Source organism: Crotalus tigris, unplaced genomic scaffold (genome assembly GCF_016545835.1).
Source record: "Crotalus tigris isolate CLP2741 ecotype Arizona unplaced genomic scaffold, ASM1654583v1 scf7180000018299.754606, whole genome shotgun sequence".
Taxonomy (NCBI): Eukaryota; Metazoa; Chordata; class Lepidosauria; order Squamata; family Viperidae; genus Crotalus; species Crotalus tigris.
Genome location: NW_024096930.1, coordinates 436,935 through 457,653, shown reverse-complemented (window position 1 = coordinate 457,653; position 20,719 = coordinate 436,935). Strand labels below are relative to the sequence as shown.

The 20,719-nt window shown below is 40.4% G+C and overlaps 1 protein-coding gene across 1 annotated transcript in view; it reads left to right on the top strand.

Moving 5' to 3' along the window:
* Nucleotides 1–20,190, top strand: part of PTCH2 (patched 2) — a 63,851-nt gene extending 43,661 nt beyond the window's left edge. The window contains exons 7-23 of the mRNA XM_039349619.1: nt 397–518; nt 1,926–2,073; nt 2,762–2,893; nt 3,014–3,169; nt 3,920–4,012; nt 4,125–4,250; nt 4,682–4,800; nt 5,174–5,576; nt 6,425–6,737; nt 7,575–7,717; nt 7,989–8,169; nt 8,398–8,681; nt 10,035–10,172; nt 11,168–11,310; nt 12,153–12,252; nt 14,677–14,925; nt 16,633–20,190. Coding sequence (XP_039205553.1) covers nt 397–518; nt 1,926–2,073; nt 2,762–2,893; nt 3,014–3,169; nt 3,920–4,012; nt 4,125–4,250; nt 4,682–4,800; nt 5,174–5,576; nt 6,425–6,737; nt 7,575–7,717; nt 7,989–8,169; nt 8,398–8,681; nt 10,035–10,172; nt 11,168–11,310; nt 12,153–12,252; nt 14,677–14,925; nt 16,633–17,049 — 3,267 coding nt within the window. The 3' untranslated portion in view covers nt 17,050–20,190. The remainder of the gene's footprint in view (nt 1–396; nt 519–1,925; nt 2,074–2,761; nt 2,894–3,013; nt 3,170–3,919; nt 4,013–4,124; nt 4,251–4,681; nt 4,801–5,173; nt 5,577–6,424; nt 6,738–7,574; nt 7,718–7,988; nt 8,170–8,397; nt 8,682–10,034; nt 10,173–11,167; nt 11,311–12,152; nt 12,253–14,676; nt 14,926–16,632) is intronic.
* The last annotated feature ends 529 nt before the right edge of the window (nt 20,191–20,719 follow it).

Sequence of the window (20,719 nt, the reverse complement as noted above, 5' to 3'; positions counted from 1 at the left end):
AAACATTTTGTAGAGGTTCTCATTGTAAGAGGTTAGCCTAAATTCTTATTAGGAAATAAATTAGTACTTAATATATATAAAACTGCAATGTTTTTGCTTTCTCATAAGCCCAATTTGATATTTTTTTCTTTAGGTTTTGCTGCCTCTCATAATTTCTTGGTTTATTTTGGATCTGACATTATCCAAAAAGCAACATTTACTCTTCTTTGCCATGGTAACCAGTTTGTGGACATTTGCAGTAAATAATCAGTCTTGAGCAAAACAGGGTTCCTTGGGGATTCAGTGGTTCTAATTTAAGAGCTAGAACGGGGTATAGAGGGTTATCGCTTACTATGGAAAACTCTTTGATATCGGTAGCATACTAACTTTACATTCTCTTCTTTTTGTGCCTGCCAGAGACCACACATCCCTTCTGAACTCACAGGTGGCTGCCATGGCTTCTCCCGGAAATACATGCACTGGCAAGAGGAACTCATCTTGGGGGGCACAGTAAAGGATCCTCAAGGCAAATTGCAAAAGTAAGTTGGATTGGGAGCCCCTCTGTATATTAGGGAAAGGTTTCTGTCTCGGAATAAATGTGACAGCTAAGAAATTCTGCCTGCAGATCAGATGACTTCCCTTTGCACAGAAGAAAAGTAAAGATGAGGGCCAGTGTTGTATAGTACATTTGTTTTTCAATGCAAAAAGAAGCACATGCGACTGAGAAATGAGTGGACTTCACTCTTTCTCCTCTACACTTTGGAATGGTGCTGTGTTGGCCCCTGAGCCAGCATGTAACCTGAGGCTTCTGAGGCTTCAATTTCTGTGGGTGATGGGTGCATGTCTATGGTCTGACCCCAGGAACAACTGGCAAGCATTTCTCAGCCATGGGATTTATGTTGATCCCTGAAACCTGTGTTGGTGTTATCCCTTCCTTCCTGAAGCTACTGCTCACTCCAACCCCTTCCACTTAACATGGATGCTATCTTAAAACTAAAACACCTGTTTTTAGTACTCTGAACATAAGATTCTAGAGGGAGCTCAAATATAGGCACATTTGAGCTTCTCAGCAAAATCTGACCTTCAAAATTGTTCCCTGTACTAAGACCACTTTGTAAATTTGGTCCTCTTCCAATTTCTTTGTCATCCTTTGTACAGTGCTGGATCCATAGCCATTTATTGGCCAGATTACTGCTACTTAAGTATAGTAGGACATATTCTACATCCTGGTGTGATCAGGATCATCATTGAATGTTCTTGTACATTATGCATGCTAGAAAGAAGTTATTGTGGATGCCTCTGTCCCTGAACTCATTCATGTCTGGCAAGGCAAAGGGCTGCAGATACAGTATATGGTTAAAGATAAAGTTTGCTGATGAGAAGAGAAATAGCCATTTTCATTTTAAAAATAAATGCAACAAAGCAATCAGGAAATTAAAAAAAACATGCCCACATCTTTCCTTTTCAAATATTCAAACGCAAGTACAAGATATTCTAGAACAGTGTTTCTCAACCTGTGGATCGGGACCCCATTTGGGGTCGAATGACCATTTCACGGGGGTCGCCAAACAAGGCTGTCCTCCATTTTTTCCTCCTTTTCTTTGGCCACACCCCTGGCACCCGGTGATGTATAAGTGGTTGGGGGTCACCACAACATGGGGAACCGTATTATGGGGTCGCGGCATTAGAAAGGTTGAGAACCACTGTTCTAGAAAGTAAACCTTCTAACAGCGTCTCTTTCAGTACATGAAGGCTTGTGTTTTGGAATGGGTTGAACAAACCCATGGTGAACAACCTGAGAAATCATCTCCACAGGCACAAATTATAGGCCTACAGTATTTGCCATCATAGGCCATTTGGAAAGGCTGTTGGTTTTTCTGCAGAATGCTTTGGCTGCAGAGTTTGGGCAGAAGAAGGAGTCTCTAAGCCAGCTTCTCTTTCTCCAGAGCTGAAGCCCTGCAAAGCATGTTCCTGCTGATGAGCCCACGACAACTTTATGAGCACTACCGGGATGACTATGAGATACATGATATCAGCTGGAGTGAGGAGAAGGCTGCTGCTGTGCTGGAAGCTTGGCAGCGGGAGTTTGTTGAGGTGAGGTGCCAATAAGGTTATTTTGGCAGTAGAACTGATGTGCTGCCCGACATAGGCTGCCTGATGCAAAGATGGAATGAGAGTTTAAAAGCTGCATGCAGAATGAGGCACAAATATGTGTCAGTGGGGGGGGGGAATTATATATCATGCAAAGCTGTGTTCAATATATGTTTATAAATATAAACCTGACTGCTTGTGCATGACTGCTTGTAAATACATAGAATCACGTGCTAAGCAGAGTTCTTTCTTTAACAAGAAAAAAAAGACTTATTATTGCCCAAGCTGAGATTGAAATATGTGGTATGTGTGGCAGCATACAGACTCATCCGAGCCTAAAAATCTCTTTGACATCTTATGACTTTTTATCTAGTGATACAAAAGGCTTAGCCAAATAAGGACTGTACAGAATGTATCAGAAAGAGATTTACTTGATTTGGATTCTAGGGTGGACATAATAGGCATGCCAAGCGAGAGGATGATTGCGGGAGAATTTTTTTTCCCCCTGGAAATGTTTCAGTTTTTGTTCAAGACAATTAGTTAATTGAGCAATAGTTTGTTTGTGAGCATATGCTTTCCCTAGGAGTGTGCTAGGCGTATCTGTGAGAAAGATTGTTTTATTATATGAACGTCAGCAAAATATTTTCTTAGATTTTTTTTTCACTGCCTTACAAATTTTGTCTCTTTCCAGGTGGCCCAGGAATCTCTGCCTGCAAATTATTCTCAGACTATTCATGCCTTCTCTACCACCACGCTCAGTGATATCATGAAGTCCTTTTCAGATGTGAGTGCCATCCGTGTGGCTGGTGGTTATCTGCTAATGGTGCGTAGTAGTTTCTTCCCATCTTTCCCTCCCTATTTATTTCACTATAAATCATGGTCAATTAATACTTTCCCCATTCATACTCTTACCCTTACAATTTCCATTTTTATCTCCTTGCAGCTAGCGTATGCTTGCGTCACCCTGCTGCGCTGGGACTGCTCCAAGTCGCAGGGTGCTGTGGGCCTGGCTGGGGTTCTCCTAGTTGCTCTTTCAGTAGCAGCAGGACTTGGACTTTGCTCCTTACTTGGACTTTCATTCAATGCAGCCACCACTCAGGTATGCGAACCCATTTGGGAGGTCTAGATTTCCTGATTTTTTTTTAAAAAAAAATTCTCCATCCTTTCTTTTCTTCCTATTCTGCAATATTAGTCATTCAGCCTGTTAAGATTTTTAAACATTAAACATTGAGTTGGATTTAACCCATTATTCTAGCATGGCATTGTGAATAAGTTGAATTGTAGAGAGTATTTCAAACTTGTGGTTACTCTTGGGGCTCCAAAATTATCTCCATACTGCTTCCAGCTCTTGAAAGCCTGTAGCCCAGGGATCTTCAAATTTGGCCTTTTTATGACTTGTGGACTTCAACTCCCAGAATTCCTCAACGAGGCATGTGTGCCTGGCTGAGGAATTCTGGGAGTTGAAGTCCACAAGTCATAAAAGGGCCAAGTTTGAAGACCCCTGCTGTAGCCTTTTAGCTACTGTTTTCACACTCAGAGGTAGCTGAGGAAAAGTAGAACAGTCATAAATTGCTAGGGCTAAGCCTTGTTGTTCCTTTGCATTTAAGGTCAGATCTTTTACACCCTATTTAGAACTAAGCCTAAGAAACCTCTGTTTTAATTTTCAAGAAAATATTAGCATCTTTTAATGCCTGAGCCTAAAAGCTCAACTAAACATTTACCATGATTCCCAGTGTCTACTTCCAGCCATTCTCTTTCCTGCATAGGCTAAGACCTATGTCTAATTTTGCAAAATTTGGATGGTTCTGATCATGTTCTTTTTGTTTTGCTTCCATCCTGACCTGTATAGGTGCTGCCCTTCCTGGCACTTGGCATTGGCGTGGATGACATGTTCTTGCTAGCACATGCCTTCACGGAGACTAGTCAGCATGTCCCTGTCAAGGTGAGTATATCTGTCTAGGCTTTGGGATCCTGTGAACTGTCAGTTGTATCCTCAGCCCTTATTGTCTATCCATTCTAAGTTTGTGTTGCTCATTTTCACATTTCTTACCCAGGAACGGACTGGTGAATGCCTACGGCGTAGTGGCACCAGTGTGGCACTCACATCTGTCAATAACATGATTGCCTTCTTCATGGCTGCCCTTGTGCCTATCCCAGCATTGCGTGCCTTCTCTCTACAGGTAAGCTCCTCTGCTAACAGCTTTCCTACAATATGCTTATAGAATCATAGTTGGAAAGGACCTTAGAAGTCACCTACAGGTGAAATCCCCTGCTGCCTTTCTCTGCTTTTATGTAAGAACCAAATCATATGAGTGGAACTACAATGGAGAGTAGAATATCGCCTTCCATTTCATAGTGTGCCCTTCAGACTGCCTATTTGTGAAAAAAAACTCTTACGCAGAAGAGCAAATGAGATGCATAAAGTCATGTGCAATTGTCCCTTAACATCTCTGGCCTCTTCTAGTAAGCTGAATGATCCATTCACTTAAAGTGAACTAGTGGTAGAAGAATAAATTCTCATATTTATAAAAGATTCCATGATTCAAGATCTTTGAATCTTCAGTGAGAACTTTTCTTTTAAAAAAAAAAAAATCTGCTTGTTTTATTGCAGGCTGCAGTAGTGGTTGTTTTTAACTTTGCCATGGTGCTGTTCATTTTTCCTGCCATTCTGAGTCTGGATCTTCACAGGCGTGAAAACAAGAGGCTTGATATTCTTTGCTGCTTCTACAGGTACCGTCTTAGGAGTGGGGTGAAAAGACAAGTATCTTTCCGAGGTCTCTAACACTTTTCCTGCAAACTGGGCTTCTAAGAGAGGAGAATAATTTGAAAAAGCACTTATATACAGCAAAAAAAAATAAATCAAATTCGGGTCTAAGAAAAATGTCAAAGCCACCAAAAGCTAGATATTAGTTTTATCATTCAAAAATGTATCTCTTAAAAACAGAGGTTTAAAAATTGACATGCAGGATCTAAAACTATTGTGGGAGTGCTGCCCTTCTCTTCGTTCCAGAGTCTGGAAATTATGTCTGTTCATAACTAGGAAATGTATCTTGTGTACCTGCCTTTTCTGTAACACTTTTCAACGACTTTCTTCCACCCACAGCCTCTGTTCTGCACGTGTCATCCAGATCCAACCGCAAGAATACGCTGATGTGAATGACAACCATACTGCTCCGACATATCCCCATGGTCATCCAGCCCTGACAGCCAGCACACATATCACTACCACTGTACAGGCCTTTACTCAGTGTGACTCCTCTGGGAGACATGTAGTCACTATTTTACCACCCACACAGCATGTGTTTACCACTCCTTCCACTCTCCTTCCTGCCAATCCTCTGGGCTCACAAATCTTCACTCCTGCCAGTTCCACTCGAGATCTTCTGGCACAGCTAGATGAAAGCAAAGGAGCCCAAGAATGTGTACCCTTGCCGCTTTGTCGGTGGAATCTTTCCAGCTTTGCTCGTGACAAATATGCGCCCATCCTGCTGCAGAGCCAAACTAAGGTAGGCCGCCCAGAATCATTCTCAAGGGGATGGAGTCGTGGGGGGGGGTGGGGGCATCTTGATCTGTGTAGGAAAAAAAGACTGTATCGTCCTGGACACAATTTGCAATTCAAGGAGTAAAGCCAGTTGGAAGCTAAATTTCCCTGACTATCTCAACCAACTGGAAATGAGAGTTGTGTTCCTTTGCAAATAATGTATTCACTGTGTGCTTCTAACGAACTTTGAGTTGGTCGTGCCTTGCCAAGTCAGCCCACAAGAGGGAAATATTTATCACAGCAGATATGGATCCTTTGTACATTTAGGCAGTTCGGAATGAGAACTGAGTAAATTAAGATAAAATGGCTAGGTCTGAAGGGCAACTCATCCCACTCATTCAGGCAGGAGGATCTCCCACTAGGGGATTAAGTATAACCAGCCTGCAGGCTCTTCTAGCAGCCTTCCTGAAACATTAAAAAAAAAAAAAATTTCAAGCTGTAAGAAGCATCCATAGCCATTCTCTGTACTGAAGGAGACGCTACAATGACTTTATTTCACCTCATACATAGAAAAAGTACTTGGAGTTGAACGAACTGGGAGCAATGGCTCCCTCCATTTTATCATACTTAGATTGCCTTTGGGCAGCATAAGATGCAAAAACATGTCTGTCTGTTTCATCCTGCATTGATAACTAATTGAATCTGGCGAAAGGCTTTCAGTAGCATCATCTGGCCAACCCTGGAAATACAATTTCCAAAGAAGCAAATGGGCCAAATCTCATAATAAACACAAGCGAAAAAGTTGGATTATGCAAAGCGGGGTACTGTTTGCTTACACCCATCTTGACACATTTTTTTCTCCTGCATTTTCAGGGAATTGTGGTAGCTCTATTCCTAGCCCTGCTGGGCCTCAGCCTCTATGGTACAACCAAGGTGCATGATGGACTCTACCTGACGGATATTGTACCACGAGGTACAAAGGAGCATGCCTTCATTTCAGCTCAATTCAAGTATTTCTCCTTTTATAACATGTTTGTGGTAACAAATGGAGGCTTTGACTATCCAAGCTCACAGGAAGCTCTTTACAGCCTGCATCAGGCCTTTGCTGCCATCCAGTATGTAGTACGTGAGGAGAACCACCAGTTGCCAAAGATGTGGTTGCACTACTTCCGAGATTGGCTACAAGGTGAATTAATCTCTCTTTAGCAATTCTCTTTTCTTAGACTGCAATCTCTGTCTCTAAAGATATCAAAAATGATGTTTTCCAGTTCTCTGTGCAGGATTCTTTGAGTATAAACTTACTGGTATTTCAGGGTCAACCAGGATTTTGTACTTTGTTTAAGGAGATGTGTCCAGGGAAGATAAGTTCATATCTTTATTTCATAACTGCACTCAGGATAAGATGTATTCTAGGCTACCAGAAACCCTAATAGATCTTTCTGTAGACACTTTAACCCCAGCACCATTTTCATCAGAGCTATGTTTCATATAGGAATTGCTTGTTTGTATTTTGCACAGAGGTAAACTTAGGCTGGCAATGTTTATCTGTACACTGAAGTGATGTGTGTGCATGTCTTGCTGCCCATATAGGACATACAGAACCACAGAATATTTCCTATCCCTTAGAATTGAAACTGTGTTCTTATAGGTTAATGTTAGTATTGTTGTACGCAGAGACTGGAGGCTAAGGAATACTGGAATACTTTCTTGAAAACAGTGTCTTTCTTCCTTCTTTTCCCCACTGGTAAAACATCTGTTGACACACATATTAGTCATATTGTACTTTTCTTATTTGTCAGTAAGCTGTTGGATAATAATCATGTATTCCTATATTGCTTAACTATATTAAATGCCTTGTGTGTAAGAGTTCAAAGTCAGTTTCTCTTCACTGTGTAAATCCTTTCCTGTGCAACATGGCTGAAATTATTGTGATAAAGCATAAGAGCAATGGCACGAAGAGGTGCTAAATATGGGCAGATCTCTTGGAGAGCTGTCATTTAATTTTAAATTCTCTGAATGCCAGATCTACAGGCAGCCTTTGACCAAGATTGGGAAGCTGGGCACATCACCAGGGAAAATTATCGGAATGGTTCGGAAGATGGTGTTCTTGCTTATAAACTCCTTATCCAGACGGGCAACAAGAAAGAGCCTTTCAACTTAAATCAAGTAAGCATTAAGACTAACTCAGTAAGTTGGTAAGGAGAAAAAAGTGGATAGATGAATGGTATTTATTAAACCATAAGAATGAATAATATAGTAACTGCAAGAAGGGTATTTCTGCAAAATAAATATAGGGAAAGGAGTGTTCCCCTGCTGGCAGTTATGTGAGGGGTGTTTCTTGGAAATAAAGGTTTGAAGGGACATGAAAGATCTGCATTTGTTTGGAAAATTGAGTTTTATCCTGCTCGATTTTCTCATTTTTCCATCTGCCCCACAGCTAACAACTCGCCGTCTGGTCGATGAAAATGGGATAATTCCCCCTGATATCTTTTACATCTGCTTGACAGTGTGGGTGAGCAATGATCCGCTTGGTTTTGCTGCTTCCCAGGCCAACTTCTATCCGCCACCCCCGGAATGGATCCATGATAGATATGATGCTACCGGTGAAAACCTTCGAAGTGAGTATTTATGAAAGCCCCATTTCCATTCAGCCTTGTGTCACATTTCAGTGTTTCAACCCAAGTCCCATTCTGTCATGCCATAAAGTTACACAAATGGAATCACCTGCCTGGCTTCACTATTTGGGGGGCATGTGGGCAAAGGGGGAAACAATCAATCTTGGGGCCTAGAAACAAGAGGGGGGCCAGGAGGTAACTTTTCCTAATGGCTGCCTCTGCTTCTTCTAGTCCCAGCTGCACAGCCCCTGGAGTTTGCTCAGTTCCCTTTCTACCTCAATGGGCTGCAACAGACATCGGACTTCGTGGCAGCTATAGAGAGTGTGCGTGCCATCTGTGATGAGGTGGCCCAGACGCGTGGAGTATTTAGCTACCCCAGCGGATATCCATTCCTCTTCTGGGAGCAGTACATTGGCTTGCGCCACTGGCTTCTGCAGGCCATCAGCATTGTGCTGGCCTGCACATTTCTGGTCTGCACCCTGCTGCTACTCAATCCTTGGACTGCCAGTATCATTGTAAGTATTTTCATTTATGGTTATTGGGGAAGAACGGAGACGTTTAAGTGCCATATTCAAACATTATCTGTATGACTGTCAAATTGGCTTTGTAAGATCAATATCATTTCTAGCCCTCATAAGTCAGGGGGCAAGGTTAAAAGTGGGTTTAGGTTAAATTGTGTGAAGCTTCCTGAGATTAAAAGACTTCTACTGTTTCCCTGATTCACTTTATTGCCTTACTAGTCTTCCCCTTCAGCCTCTATTTTATTCTCATCTATACAATACTCTAAAATGTTTAATTTTTATCCCAAAATGCTATTCTAAACCATTACAATTCTTCAGATACTCATTTTTTCCAACAGGAATATAATTCTGAAAATATGTCGATGTAGTTTGCATTATTTATTTTGGTTGCAAAAAAAAATTATTTTGATTGTTCACATTGTACATACACACACACACACACACACACACACACACACACGTATGCCAGTTACCATATAAAATTTGGATTAGCCTGTATCTTTGCAACAAAAAACAAACCTATTTCTGCCATCAGTTTTCTCTCAATATTTCTGAAAGGTTTAAGTTAACATATAGTTTATTTACAAGCTGATGTGTTATATGCTGATCCACTTTAATAGAAGTTTGCACACCGCATTTTTCTCCTCAACCATTATTGTAAATGGATGTCTATCTGCAGCCTTGCACTAGTGCTCTTCCTTTGCTTGCTTAAGAAGTATTGTTATTTTTTAAAAAATATTGCATTGTATCATATTAACAATTTAGCAGATAATCTGTTTATGGAAGATTAATGGCCGGCAAGGAATTTTAAGTACTAATTATCTAGTTTGTTAGATGTATTGATTAGATTTTTATCCTGCCTTTATTACTTTATAAGTAACTCAAGGCAGCAATATACATAATACTCCTTCCGCCTCCTATTTTCTCCACAATAACTCTGTAAGGTTATTCCTCATAAAATTCGTCACATTATTCCTATGCTTATTACTCTATTTTCAAAATAGCTATATTTGGGGCTTTAGTATTTATGGTTTATTAATATCCATAACTACATGGAACATATATTGATAATTAAGAGCATCTATTATATAAAAGGATAATAAAGACATAATAGTTAAATGACACAAGTGTACACATACTTAATTTTCTTTTTTTTAAACAACAGATAGCGGCTATATTCTATCTTCAGAATATGTATTTAAAGCTTTTTTTTGCAGCTCTAAATTTTCTGCAAGAAACGTTATTCGTGCATCGCCGATTGTGGATTTGTGTTCATAAGCATTCTGTTTTCCCATTGGGTTTGATTTTTTTAAATGCTGTACTTATGGTGATTTCTCTCATATATAGGTATTTGTTTTGGCAATGATGACAGTTGAGCTTTTTGGCATCATGGGCTTGATGGGCATCAAACTGAGTGCAATCCCTGTTGTCATCCTAATTGCTTCTGTAGGCATTGGTGTGGAATTCACTGTACATGTAGCTCTGGTAAGTAAGATTTCATATAAGTATATTTGCATTGCTATAAGACTCAATGGCTTGTGATGACAAAACATGCTTAATTAGAGCCGTGATGGTGCAGTGGTTAGAATGCAGTATTGCAGGTTAATTCTGCCAACTGCCAGCAGTTTGATCCTGACCGGCTCAAGGTTGACTCAGCCTTCCATCCTTCCCAGGATGGTAAAATGAGGACCAGATTGTTGGGGGCAATATGCTGACTCTGTAAGCCACTTAGAAAGGACTGCAAAGCACTATGAAGTGGTATATAAGTCTAAGTGCTATTGCTGTTAACTATGCTAGTGGTTCATTTGCACAACGCAGTAAGCTGGGTATGGCTAGTATGCTGGATAAAGCTAACCTGTTAGTTAGATTATGCATTAATTGGGTAACCAAGCTAAAATATTGTGTGAATGCATTTTGCTGTTATTAAACTTTGTGGGCACAAGCTTTTATTTTTAAAAAAAAAAATATTTATTGAGATCTACACTGAAAAAAATGAGACCAATGAACTAGTACCATAGTTTAAAATGGATTTGTACTCTCTTTAAAATTAATATGGATGGTTAGAATAGAATTTAATCTAATCTATGTTACTTGACTCTATAGTTGGGTATCTTTCTTGATTATTTTGTATTAGAACGTACTTTCCTTTTGAAAGAACCAGAGTGAGAAGTATCATTTTCAGGTGAGGCTTTCTGCACTCCTGTCAATGCTACTTGCCTCTGTGCACAAGAACTGATCCATGCTATTAGATCCTCTCAACATCTATGTAGTTAGTAGTCTCTAAGAGTGGCTGTAAGGCAGGGGTGTCAAACTCGCAACGTCACATGACGTGTTGCGACGTGTTGCGACTTTTTTGCCATTGCCGGCAATAAGATAGGAGCAGTTTTGCTATGATGCATCCGGCCCGCGGGCTGGCAGTTTGACCGCCCTGCTGTAAGGTATCCTTTTTAGGTATGTTCTGACCGTTAATCTATTTTCAGGGGTTTCTCACGGCCATCGGCAGCCGGAACCTGCGCTCCACTGTGGCTTTAGAGCACATGTTTGCTCCTGTAATGGATGGTGCTGTTTCCACTCTACTTGGTGTACTTATGTTGGCAGGCTCAGAATTTGATTTCATTCTGAGGTACAGTTCTTTCTTTTCCATTTATTAAATATGTATATTTGAATATTAGATTGATTCTCTGTATATATTCAAACAAAATGGCAAGTGTCCTATGGAGAGTCTCAAAGCCTTAGTTCATGAGTCAACATCCTTTTTTGGCTTTCTGGGGTATGTCAACAACAACTTGAAACTGCTGGTCCATGTCTTAGGGCAGTGTTTCCCAAACTTGACAATTTTAAGGCATGTGGACTTCAACTCCCAGAATTCCACAGCCAGCGTTGCTGGCTGTGGAATTCTGGGAGTTGAAGTCCACATGCCTTAAAATTGTCAAGTTTGGGAAACACTGTCTTAGGGTATCAGTAAGAGGAAGCCTTTTTTTTTTCTGATGGCTAATGGGGAATTTCAGTAATGTGTTCTAGTTGAATAAGTACAAGTAGTAAATTAACCTAAGAGATTAGCAGTTCAGGCAGATTCCCTGATTCACTGGAGCAAAGGAAGAGGGAATTGGTGCAGCACAATTAAACTTGCCAGATTCTAGTATAGCCACTGTAGTCAAGCTCAATAAAAGCAGTTTTAGCGCTTCCATGGTGTTTGATTTCCTGGTCAGATCTACTTAGTGAGACTCACAACTCCTTTCTGGATAAATGCTTTTCTCTCCCCTGGCTAAGTTCATACACTGTACCAATCTATTATGTGATTTGTTTGCTTATGGTTTAGCATGACATGTGAACCTACATATTGTGTTATATGCTCCAGAATGGAGAATGAAAGTAGTAGGAAAAATGACTAGGTGTAGCAATGAAGATATTATGGGCAGATGAACCAAATATGCAACAATTACTAAATTTCATCTTCCACTCCAGGTATTTCTTTGCTGTGCTTACTATCCTGACTATTCTGGGGCTACTTAATGGCCTGGTACTGTTGCCTGTGCTACTTTCTGTTATTGGACCACCTGCAGAGGTAAGTGATCTTCTGTTCCCAAATAGCTTGTTCCAGGATATATTAAAAAAAAAACTTAATACATAAGAAAGAACAAAGGATTCTGAGTCCTATGGGCAGATTTTGTTGAGAGATTGTCCAGGTACTATGGGAAATGATTATCAATAAGTAAATTGGACATTGAGGTTTTTTGGTTTTGTTTTGTTTACCATCAATACCTTTACAGGGTTTGCTGTATAATTATCAAAGTTTTAATATTAAGGGTAGTTAATATCAAATATAATCAGACATACTTTGAACTTTAAGAAAGCAAAACATAATAAGTTCTGAACAATAAGTAGGATTCCATGGACAAAAATTTAGTAACATGGGAAAGAAATCAAAAATTAGGTAGGAATTCCTAGACTGAGATACTAAAACGCATTTGCAAACGTGTGTGTGTGTGTGTGTGTGTGTGTGTGTGTGTGTGTGTGTGTGTGGTGGGCATAGATGAAGGAGCTTATGCAGCCTAAGAAAAACTTCAGGAAAGACGAGGCAGGTCACATGTAGGAGATGAAAAGAGAGTAGAGTCATATATACACAGCCAACCAATCCACCTACAGCAACTAAGCCAGCACTCCACACACACACACACCAATATATATAGAGAGACGGCAGCTCCGATCACACTTTGCTCGCACAAGCACGAAACCGAAGACCCCAGCCTGAAGATGACTAGTGGGACCTCGTCAAAATGTCGCCAAGATACTCTCAATCTTACACGGGAAAAGACCCGAATACACCAAGACCTGCATGCATATATATATATATCTTAAATCTATATATAGATAACCTTAGAACTGAAGCTATACTGATAGTCCTTGACATAACGACCATTTGTTTAATGATGGTTCAAACTGAAGCTATACTGATAGTCCTTGACATAACGACCATTTGTTTAATGATGGTTCAAACTTCAGAGTTACAACAGCCTTAGAAAAAGTGACATACGAACCATTCTTGAAGTTACAACCCCACCCATCTTACCATCCCCCGCAGTCACATGGTCACACCTGGACGCATTTACAACAGTTACAGCATCATACAGTCACTTGATTGCAATTTGTCTCATTCCCAGCTGGCTTCAAACAAGCAAAATCAATCGGGGAAGCTGGATTTGTTTAACTATTAACAATCATGTGAGTCGCTTAACAAGCATGATAAAAATGGTTGTAAAATTGAGTCTGGCCCTGTGATGACTTGTTTAACAACCACATCACTTAGCAATCAAAAATCCCAGTCCCAATGTGGTCATAGTCGAGGACTATCTGTAGTGTCTCAAAACTAAAACTCAGAATGAGCTGAGTTGGTTGAGGGATGTTAAGAACTATAACAATAAAAAAAAACCTCAGTTTTCTGACTCTGTAGTGGTTTCTTCAAATATATTCTTCAAAATAAAAGGAAAGAGAAAAAGTTGCTCATAAAGGTGACAGAGCAATTGTTGTTGTTAGTTGCGAAGTCGTGTCCTTCTCAGAGAAGAGGAATATATATTTCATTATGTTTGCCCTCTATGCTTTGATTTCAGCAAAATGATTGACTATGAAATTTTGGATTGCGCCATTTGAAGCGTAATTTCTGCTCAGGAAGCTTAAAACAGAAACAAAAGAGGAATTGTTCTTTTATATTCTGCGTTGTCAGAATGGATTGAATTTTGGCCACCTTATTTTAAGAAAAATTACAAACATTTGGAAACAGTGCAGACAAGGGCAACAAAAGTTATGCCAGATTTCAAAATTAAATCTTTTAAGGAAGGGATAAAGGAACTGGCAATTTTTAGCCTTGAAATGTAGATTACGTGAGTCAGAGATATAATCACATTTTTAAGTACCTGGTGACGGAGAATTGAATAATGATGCAGAGTAAAGGTGAATCCTAAAAAAATAATTATTTATAGAAAGAGCATCAATCCCCAAAAGAGAAGGCAAGCTTTCCTTCCTGAATATGTTCATGCAGAAGATTGGTATTGCTTTAATCTGGATTCCTGAACCAATCAGGCAACTGGACTCTTTCCAAGTTTGTGATTCCTTGAGAAAACAATACAATGGGATATAGATGTTCTGATGTGCACTATTTCATCCCAGAGGTCTTATGTCATTTTCTTATTGGAAATGCCAATTTAGATTAATAAAATTAAGAGCAATATATGCCAGCTGTGGTTTACCATTTGATTATTATTATTATTATTATTATTATTACTACTACTACTACTACTACTACTACTACTACTACTACTAGAGTTGCCTTTTTCAGTTAAGTGCTCTTCAGATATAAGAACTTTTAAGCAATTCTGGTAATGACCTCAGACTGAGCTGGTTGCTTAGAGGGTCACATTTGAAAGCACAATATCTGGAGAACTTTTGCTTAGTTCCCTTATTCTGTACACGTCTCTTTCTTTTCATCATACAGGTCACTCCAGCAGATAATGGCAGCCGCTTGCCAACACCGTCACCTGTCCCACCACCTATCAACCATCATAGCTTCTACATTCGCCAACACGGAAATGCTTTCGGTGACTCCTCAGACTCAGAGTACTATTCAGAGACAGTTAGTGCATCAGAGACTGGTGAAGATGACCGCAGCACATATATCATCTCCCCAGCACAATCACAGATCTTGGTCAAGGCCAGCAAAAGTCCTAATTTCCCCCAAATCACTGTAAGTATCCATCAGGGCTCAAAACAGCCAGCGTGGTTTTTCTGGATAGTCAGTGTTATATCATAAAAAGAGAAGAAGAAAGGCTCCTAGATTGCAGCTCCAATAAGAGCATATTTTCCTTCCTTAATTGGAGGAGGGACAAAATCAGATTGTTGATTTTTTTTATCTCTAATCCTTTAGGACAGGGGTCCCTAACCTCTGGACGGCAGCCTACTACCAGGCTGTGGCCTCTTTGCAACCAGGCCGTGCGAACAGCAGGCCGACGAGCACGCGTGCACATGCAGCTTGAATGGTGCAAGTGTCGGTGCGGTGTGCAAGGGGGTGCTCATGTGTGCTCATGTGTGCCAGTCTACTGCTCACATAAGTTGAGCTGCGCACATGCGTGCCAGTCTGCCACTCATGTGGCCCGATTCCCCTCTCCACCCCCTGCCAAGCCGCAAAGTTTGGGGACCGCTGCTTTAGGATGTTTTCCCCCCTTATATTTCTATGCACAGTGGAGAAGAGCCAATGGAAGAGATTATATATGACTCAGGACTGAACTGTTCATTTATTGATGCTCCATGAGCTTGGTTGTTTTCTTATAGACATTTCATTACCAGGCTAGGTAAAATCATTAGTGCAAGAGAGATTAGACTTTGCTGGCTGCTTATACATAATAGTTTATGCTGCCAATCTTTGCTTCCTCCTTGATGTTATTTGTTTAGGGTATCATTTTCTCCCTGTTGGTTTATCTGGTGCAGTTTTCTGCTTAGCTGGATATTGGCTGTTGTTTGTGTGTGTGGGGGGAAGGATATGTTCTGGGCTGGTTATTTCCTTCCTTGGCTTCTGATTGTAACCTTTAAATGATATGTAAATGGAGTTTATTTCTATGTATCTACTGATGACTGATTTATTTGAATGCCAAGCTTCCAGGAATTCTCTAGCTTTTTTGGATTTGGGTTGATCTAAAATATTAACAGTTTCTCAGTTGAAACTGTGGTTGAGTCTATCCAAGTATTAAGATTTCATCATGTCTACTGATGGCCAATTGGTGTTGGTAGATATTATCTGTCTCCCCTACACAGTGGCTGTTACAGTCTTTACATTGTATGTTGTTGATGATACCTGTTTTGTTTTTTCCTTTGGTTACTGAGTTTTCTGATTTGCTTAAAATGTTTTAGAGGAATGTTGTTGGTTTGCATGCTACAGTGATGCTAAACAATTGTGAAAGTCTGTTGGAGGTGTTTTTGACATACAGAAGTATTGTCCATTTTGTAGGTTGCAATTGCTATGTTCTGGTGACTTGTGGAGCTAGGCACTTTTCGATGAAGACCACATCTGATAATAATACCTAACCTGTTAATGAAATGTCTGCAAGAAAACTACCAAGCTCAGAGAGCACCAAGAACCTAACTTTGGAGAAGCACATTGAGACATAGTCATTGAAACTGAGAAAACAAGACTTTAGGTAGTATTCCAAAGTCAAATAATAGTATCACAATGGGAAATATTGAGGAGTCACTTTTTAAAAGTCTTCTCTCGTGACCTTTTAAACAGTGAACAACAACAAATTATGTGTCATTATTTCCTTGTACAGCTAATGCTTTTATTTCTAAATGTTTGCGAGAAGCACTGCATGAGAAATGCTTACTCAGAGCAATGTTTTGTTACTATGCTCTTTCTTTCTATACCTAACTAGCTCACAGTAGTCTTTTCTCTCCTGTGCAGGTGGTAAAAAGCTACAAGACAAGCCTAGAATCACCTTTATCATTGTGCAGCCCCGAATGGACCCAATCCACAACTCCTGGTGGCCATTTGCCAGCATCTGTCACAGAAATCAAAAGTTGTTTGCAGCAGCAAGAACAGCCCAATCACAGACTAGGGTCTCAATTGGCTCAGCCTACTCCCAATCCTCTTCAGACTAACTCCATTACTCACAGCACCAAAATACCACCTTCAGGATCTGGTGGCACTTTCACTACAGTAACAGCTACTGCCTCGGTGATGTTGGCCTTGCACCCACCTTTGCCTGGATCTTGCCGGGGCTATACACATGAGGGATTTGAATTTGATGATAGCTCTGAAAAAACTGGCCCCAAACCATCGGACACTTTGGAACTACAGGACCTAAAGCAGAATCATTAGCCATCCACATTTGCCAAGCCAAGTCACTGGCTCTAGAACTCTTGCCTCAGGGGCTGGCCGGCATCCCAAGTGAGAATGGGGGCCAGACACATCCCACATCACAGATTGTGAAGTTTGCTGTATTTATGGAAACTCTTGCACTGCATCTAACCAACTGCGGGCATGATCAGTACAGCTGAGAACAAAGAGACCAGATTATCTTCAGTATCGATATTGCAAAAAAAGCTGATAGGGGAATATCTCAGCATTTCCAGGTGTATTTGGCACCAAAAAGCATTCTGATTTCCTGGGTATCAGGGCCTAGATTTTGTACCCTTAGTTTGGGCCAGTGACCCATATAATATCAGGCCTACTTGAATCTGAAAAATGAAAATGACCATTCTCCACAAGCTATGAACCATCTCATGGCCTTCTTTGGGCTAGCTGCCCAAACAGCCACCCTCCATGGAGAAAACAGGACTCAACTAGGTGTGGGGAACTCTCCCACATTGTGCTGCTATTCTTTTATTTTATTAATATTATTATAATAATTATTATTATTTTAAACTGTATAAAAAGAGACACCAACCCTCCCCCTTATAATTATAATAATTATTTTTATTATTTTCACGGCTCTCTCAGTAAATATGTGGCAATTTCCCTTTGAGGGGAAACACCAGGGTGAAGTTGTAATAGGGAGAGCACCCCTATTGTAATGTGGAGTGAAAGGAGAATGCAATGGTGGGGGCATGATGTGTCTTAAGTTTCTATGCAAACTGTGTGGGACAGACTGCATTCTGCTCTGGTTCCCACCAGTAGTACTGCCTGTCCTAGCATCTGGGATGTCACTGTTCTGGATCCTATTCCTACACCTCCCCCCCCCCATCCCTATACTGTATAAACTTTCTCTTACTTTGCTTGCCTCTTGTATCAACTGAAAATGTTTATGACACAAATGTCCCCTAAGCTATTTCTGATTAGTGTTTAAATGTTCTGTTCATGACTAATAGAAATAAGGGATTATTCAAGAGAGTTTTTGAAATTTCCCCCACCCAGGAAAAAACATAGTCAGGCTTCAAATATCAGAGAAAGATAGATTTATCCCTATTCCTGTTACATGGCACAATGCCAGAGTACAGAATGGTTGCATACATACGTTGATTACAAAGCCTGTGTTGCACATAAGGATTGAGGATATCTAGGAAAAAAAAACACTCAAAGAAGAAACAAGGATTTTGTGTAGTGCCCTCACTGAGAGAATGTTATGAAATAAGGTCACTCACTCCATGGTATTATTCGGCTGATGTCATGCATACTCATTGAGATCTTTTTACAGATAATACTTTTCCTCTGCTGAGATGGATTGGCCTCCTCAGCTTTGTGATTATAGCAAAATACTCAAGCTGCACTTGGTAGCCAAGTGTGGCTTAAGCATTTCTTTCCCCTATACCAGAGGAAATTTTTATGTAAAAGAAACTTTATGCATGAAACTACCCTTTGATATTTTGAGCTGACAGAAACCCCTCCCATTTAGTAAGATTTTGGTGCAATTGTCAAAGCAGAAATGTTTATCTCCTGCCTAAAAATTAATCTTGTAGTTGCAGGTTCTGTTCTTGAATTCTCCTTCTAATTCAGTTTCTTTGGTAGAAAATTAAAAATGAATTATCATTCGGCAATAGCTTCTAAAGGAGAAGTCCCAATTCCAATATATAGGCTTGGTTTCTGCATAACCAAGTCAATACTGCTTTATAAAACAGTTTGGTTTGTCCATTCTCTTTCAGAATGTCAGCTTGCATTCTCCATGAACTTTAAAGTGACGGTTTCTGGCCAGGTCTAGTCTGGGCACCACAAGAGAATGACTGATACCACATATGTTAAAACACAAATTTTCCTGGTGTTAAAACAGCTTATAATTATTTATTTATTCCTTTCTTTCTGCCCTTTTCCAAAGGAGAAAAGATGGCAGCTGGAGCAATATTTTCTTTGGGTTGGGTCTATTTACATGAGGTTACCAACTTCCTTATGTTAAACTACTCCCTATTTAAGTTAGCATCGAATCAAATGATAAATTTCCTTAATGTACTATTCTTTCATCTGCTTGGATATTAAGCCTGCCAAACATGGCAATTTTCCACAAAGAATAAGAAAGCAAGGCATATGGATTTAGATGATTTCATTAGTCACCTACATCAGTCCAATAGACTGGAGATCAAGCAACTCAATGCCCTCTAAATATTTCGCAGTTCAACTTCCATTAGTCCTAGCATAACCGCTAGCAAGGAATTGTGGGAGTTGTAGTCCAAAACATGAAGAAGGCACTAGGTTGTCTACCCACACAGGTTGCAAGAAATTAGAGGCTGAGGCTGCAACTGGCAAAACTTTTAAGTGAAGGATTTTTGATATTGTGAGATAGAAACAATCTAACCTATTATTTACATACATGTGAACACATGCAGCTTTCTTACAAAAAAGATGAAGTGATTCAAAACAAAATTAATGTACCAGTTAAGGCCGGTAAATCGTTTTAGCTGATCCTGATTATTGATTTGGGGATTTCAGAAGTCAGAAAATCCCTCCCTATAGACTTCTAGGCATGATGCTGCCCAACATTTAGACACTAATAGTTTACCATTTTAACCATGGTGTAATTATGTTCAGTAAGTTAACTTTTTAAAGCATTGTCAGTGTAATTGCTAGCCACTCTGAGGGCTTCACTTGAACTTGTGACATGCTTAGAAAAAAAAATGATATCATCACTTTGAGCGCAGAGGCTGTTATCACAATCAACCCATATTCTTACAAGAATTGATTCTTGTCGGAATCCATTGACATTCTTCCTTCTAAACCCCAGGCACTTTAACCCCTTCCCTTCACCAAGAACTGCTGTAAATTTATTTCCCAGCCAAAGTTGCATTCACTTGTTGTTACCAAGGGAATATACTTCTGAGATTTTCACATCCGTGTAAGGTGAAAACTTCAGTAGGTTTATGTCTCTTGTTAAAATGAGCACATTCAGTTTATTTTAAACCATCACTGATTTCTGGAGTCCAGAGAAATTTCCCAAAACTAATTTACTATAGGGCCACTGACCTGGCCAGCATTTAGATCAGGGGTGTCAAACTCAATTTCATTGAGAGCCGCATCAGCATTGTGGTTGCCCTGGGGGGGGGCGGGTAGGTGTGGCCAGGGTGTGTGCAGTCTACTGGGTGGGCGTGGATGGAGTGGGTGTGGCCTACTGGGTGGGCATGGCCAGCTCTACATCATTCACGTCAAGGGTGCCTGTTGGGGCCTGGGCAGGAGTGGGACAGATCTGAGGGTCTCTGGAAGAAGGGGGTGGGACCAGGGCAAACGCCAAGGCATGATCCATATTTTCATTCCTCACAAAGGGTGACACCTCCCCAGCATGCACCCAGAGGGTGGGGCCAACACAGCAGGGGCTGGTTCCTCGCTGTTTCTAGATGGCCTTGTGGAGCTAAGACTGAATGCGTTTCAGCATAAATCAGTGTTTCTCAACCTTGACAATTTTAAAGCATGTGGACTTCAACTCCCAGAATTCCACAGCCAGCTTTGCTGGCTGTGGAATTCTGGGAGTTGAAGTCCACATGCCTTAAAATTGTCAAGGTTGAGAAACACTGGCATAGATGGTCACCACAAAATTGTACATTGGGTCCTGGCCGGCCTGGGCCAGGGC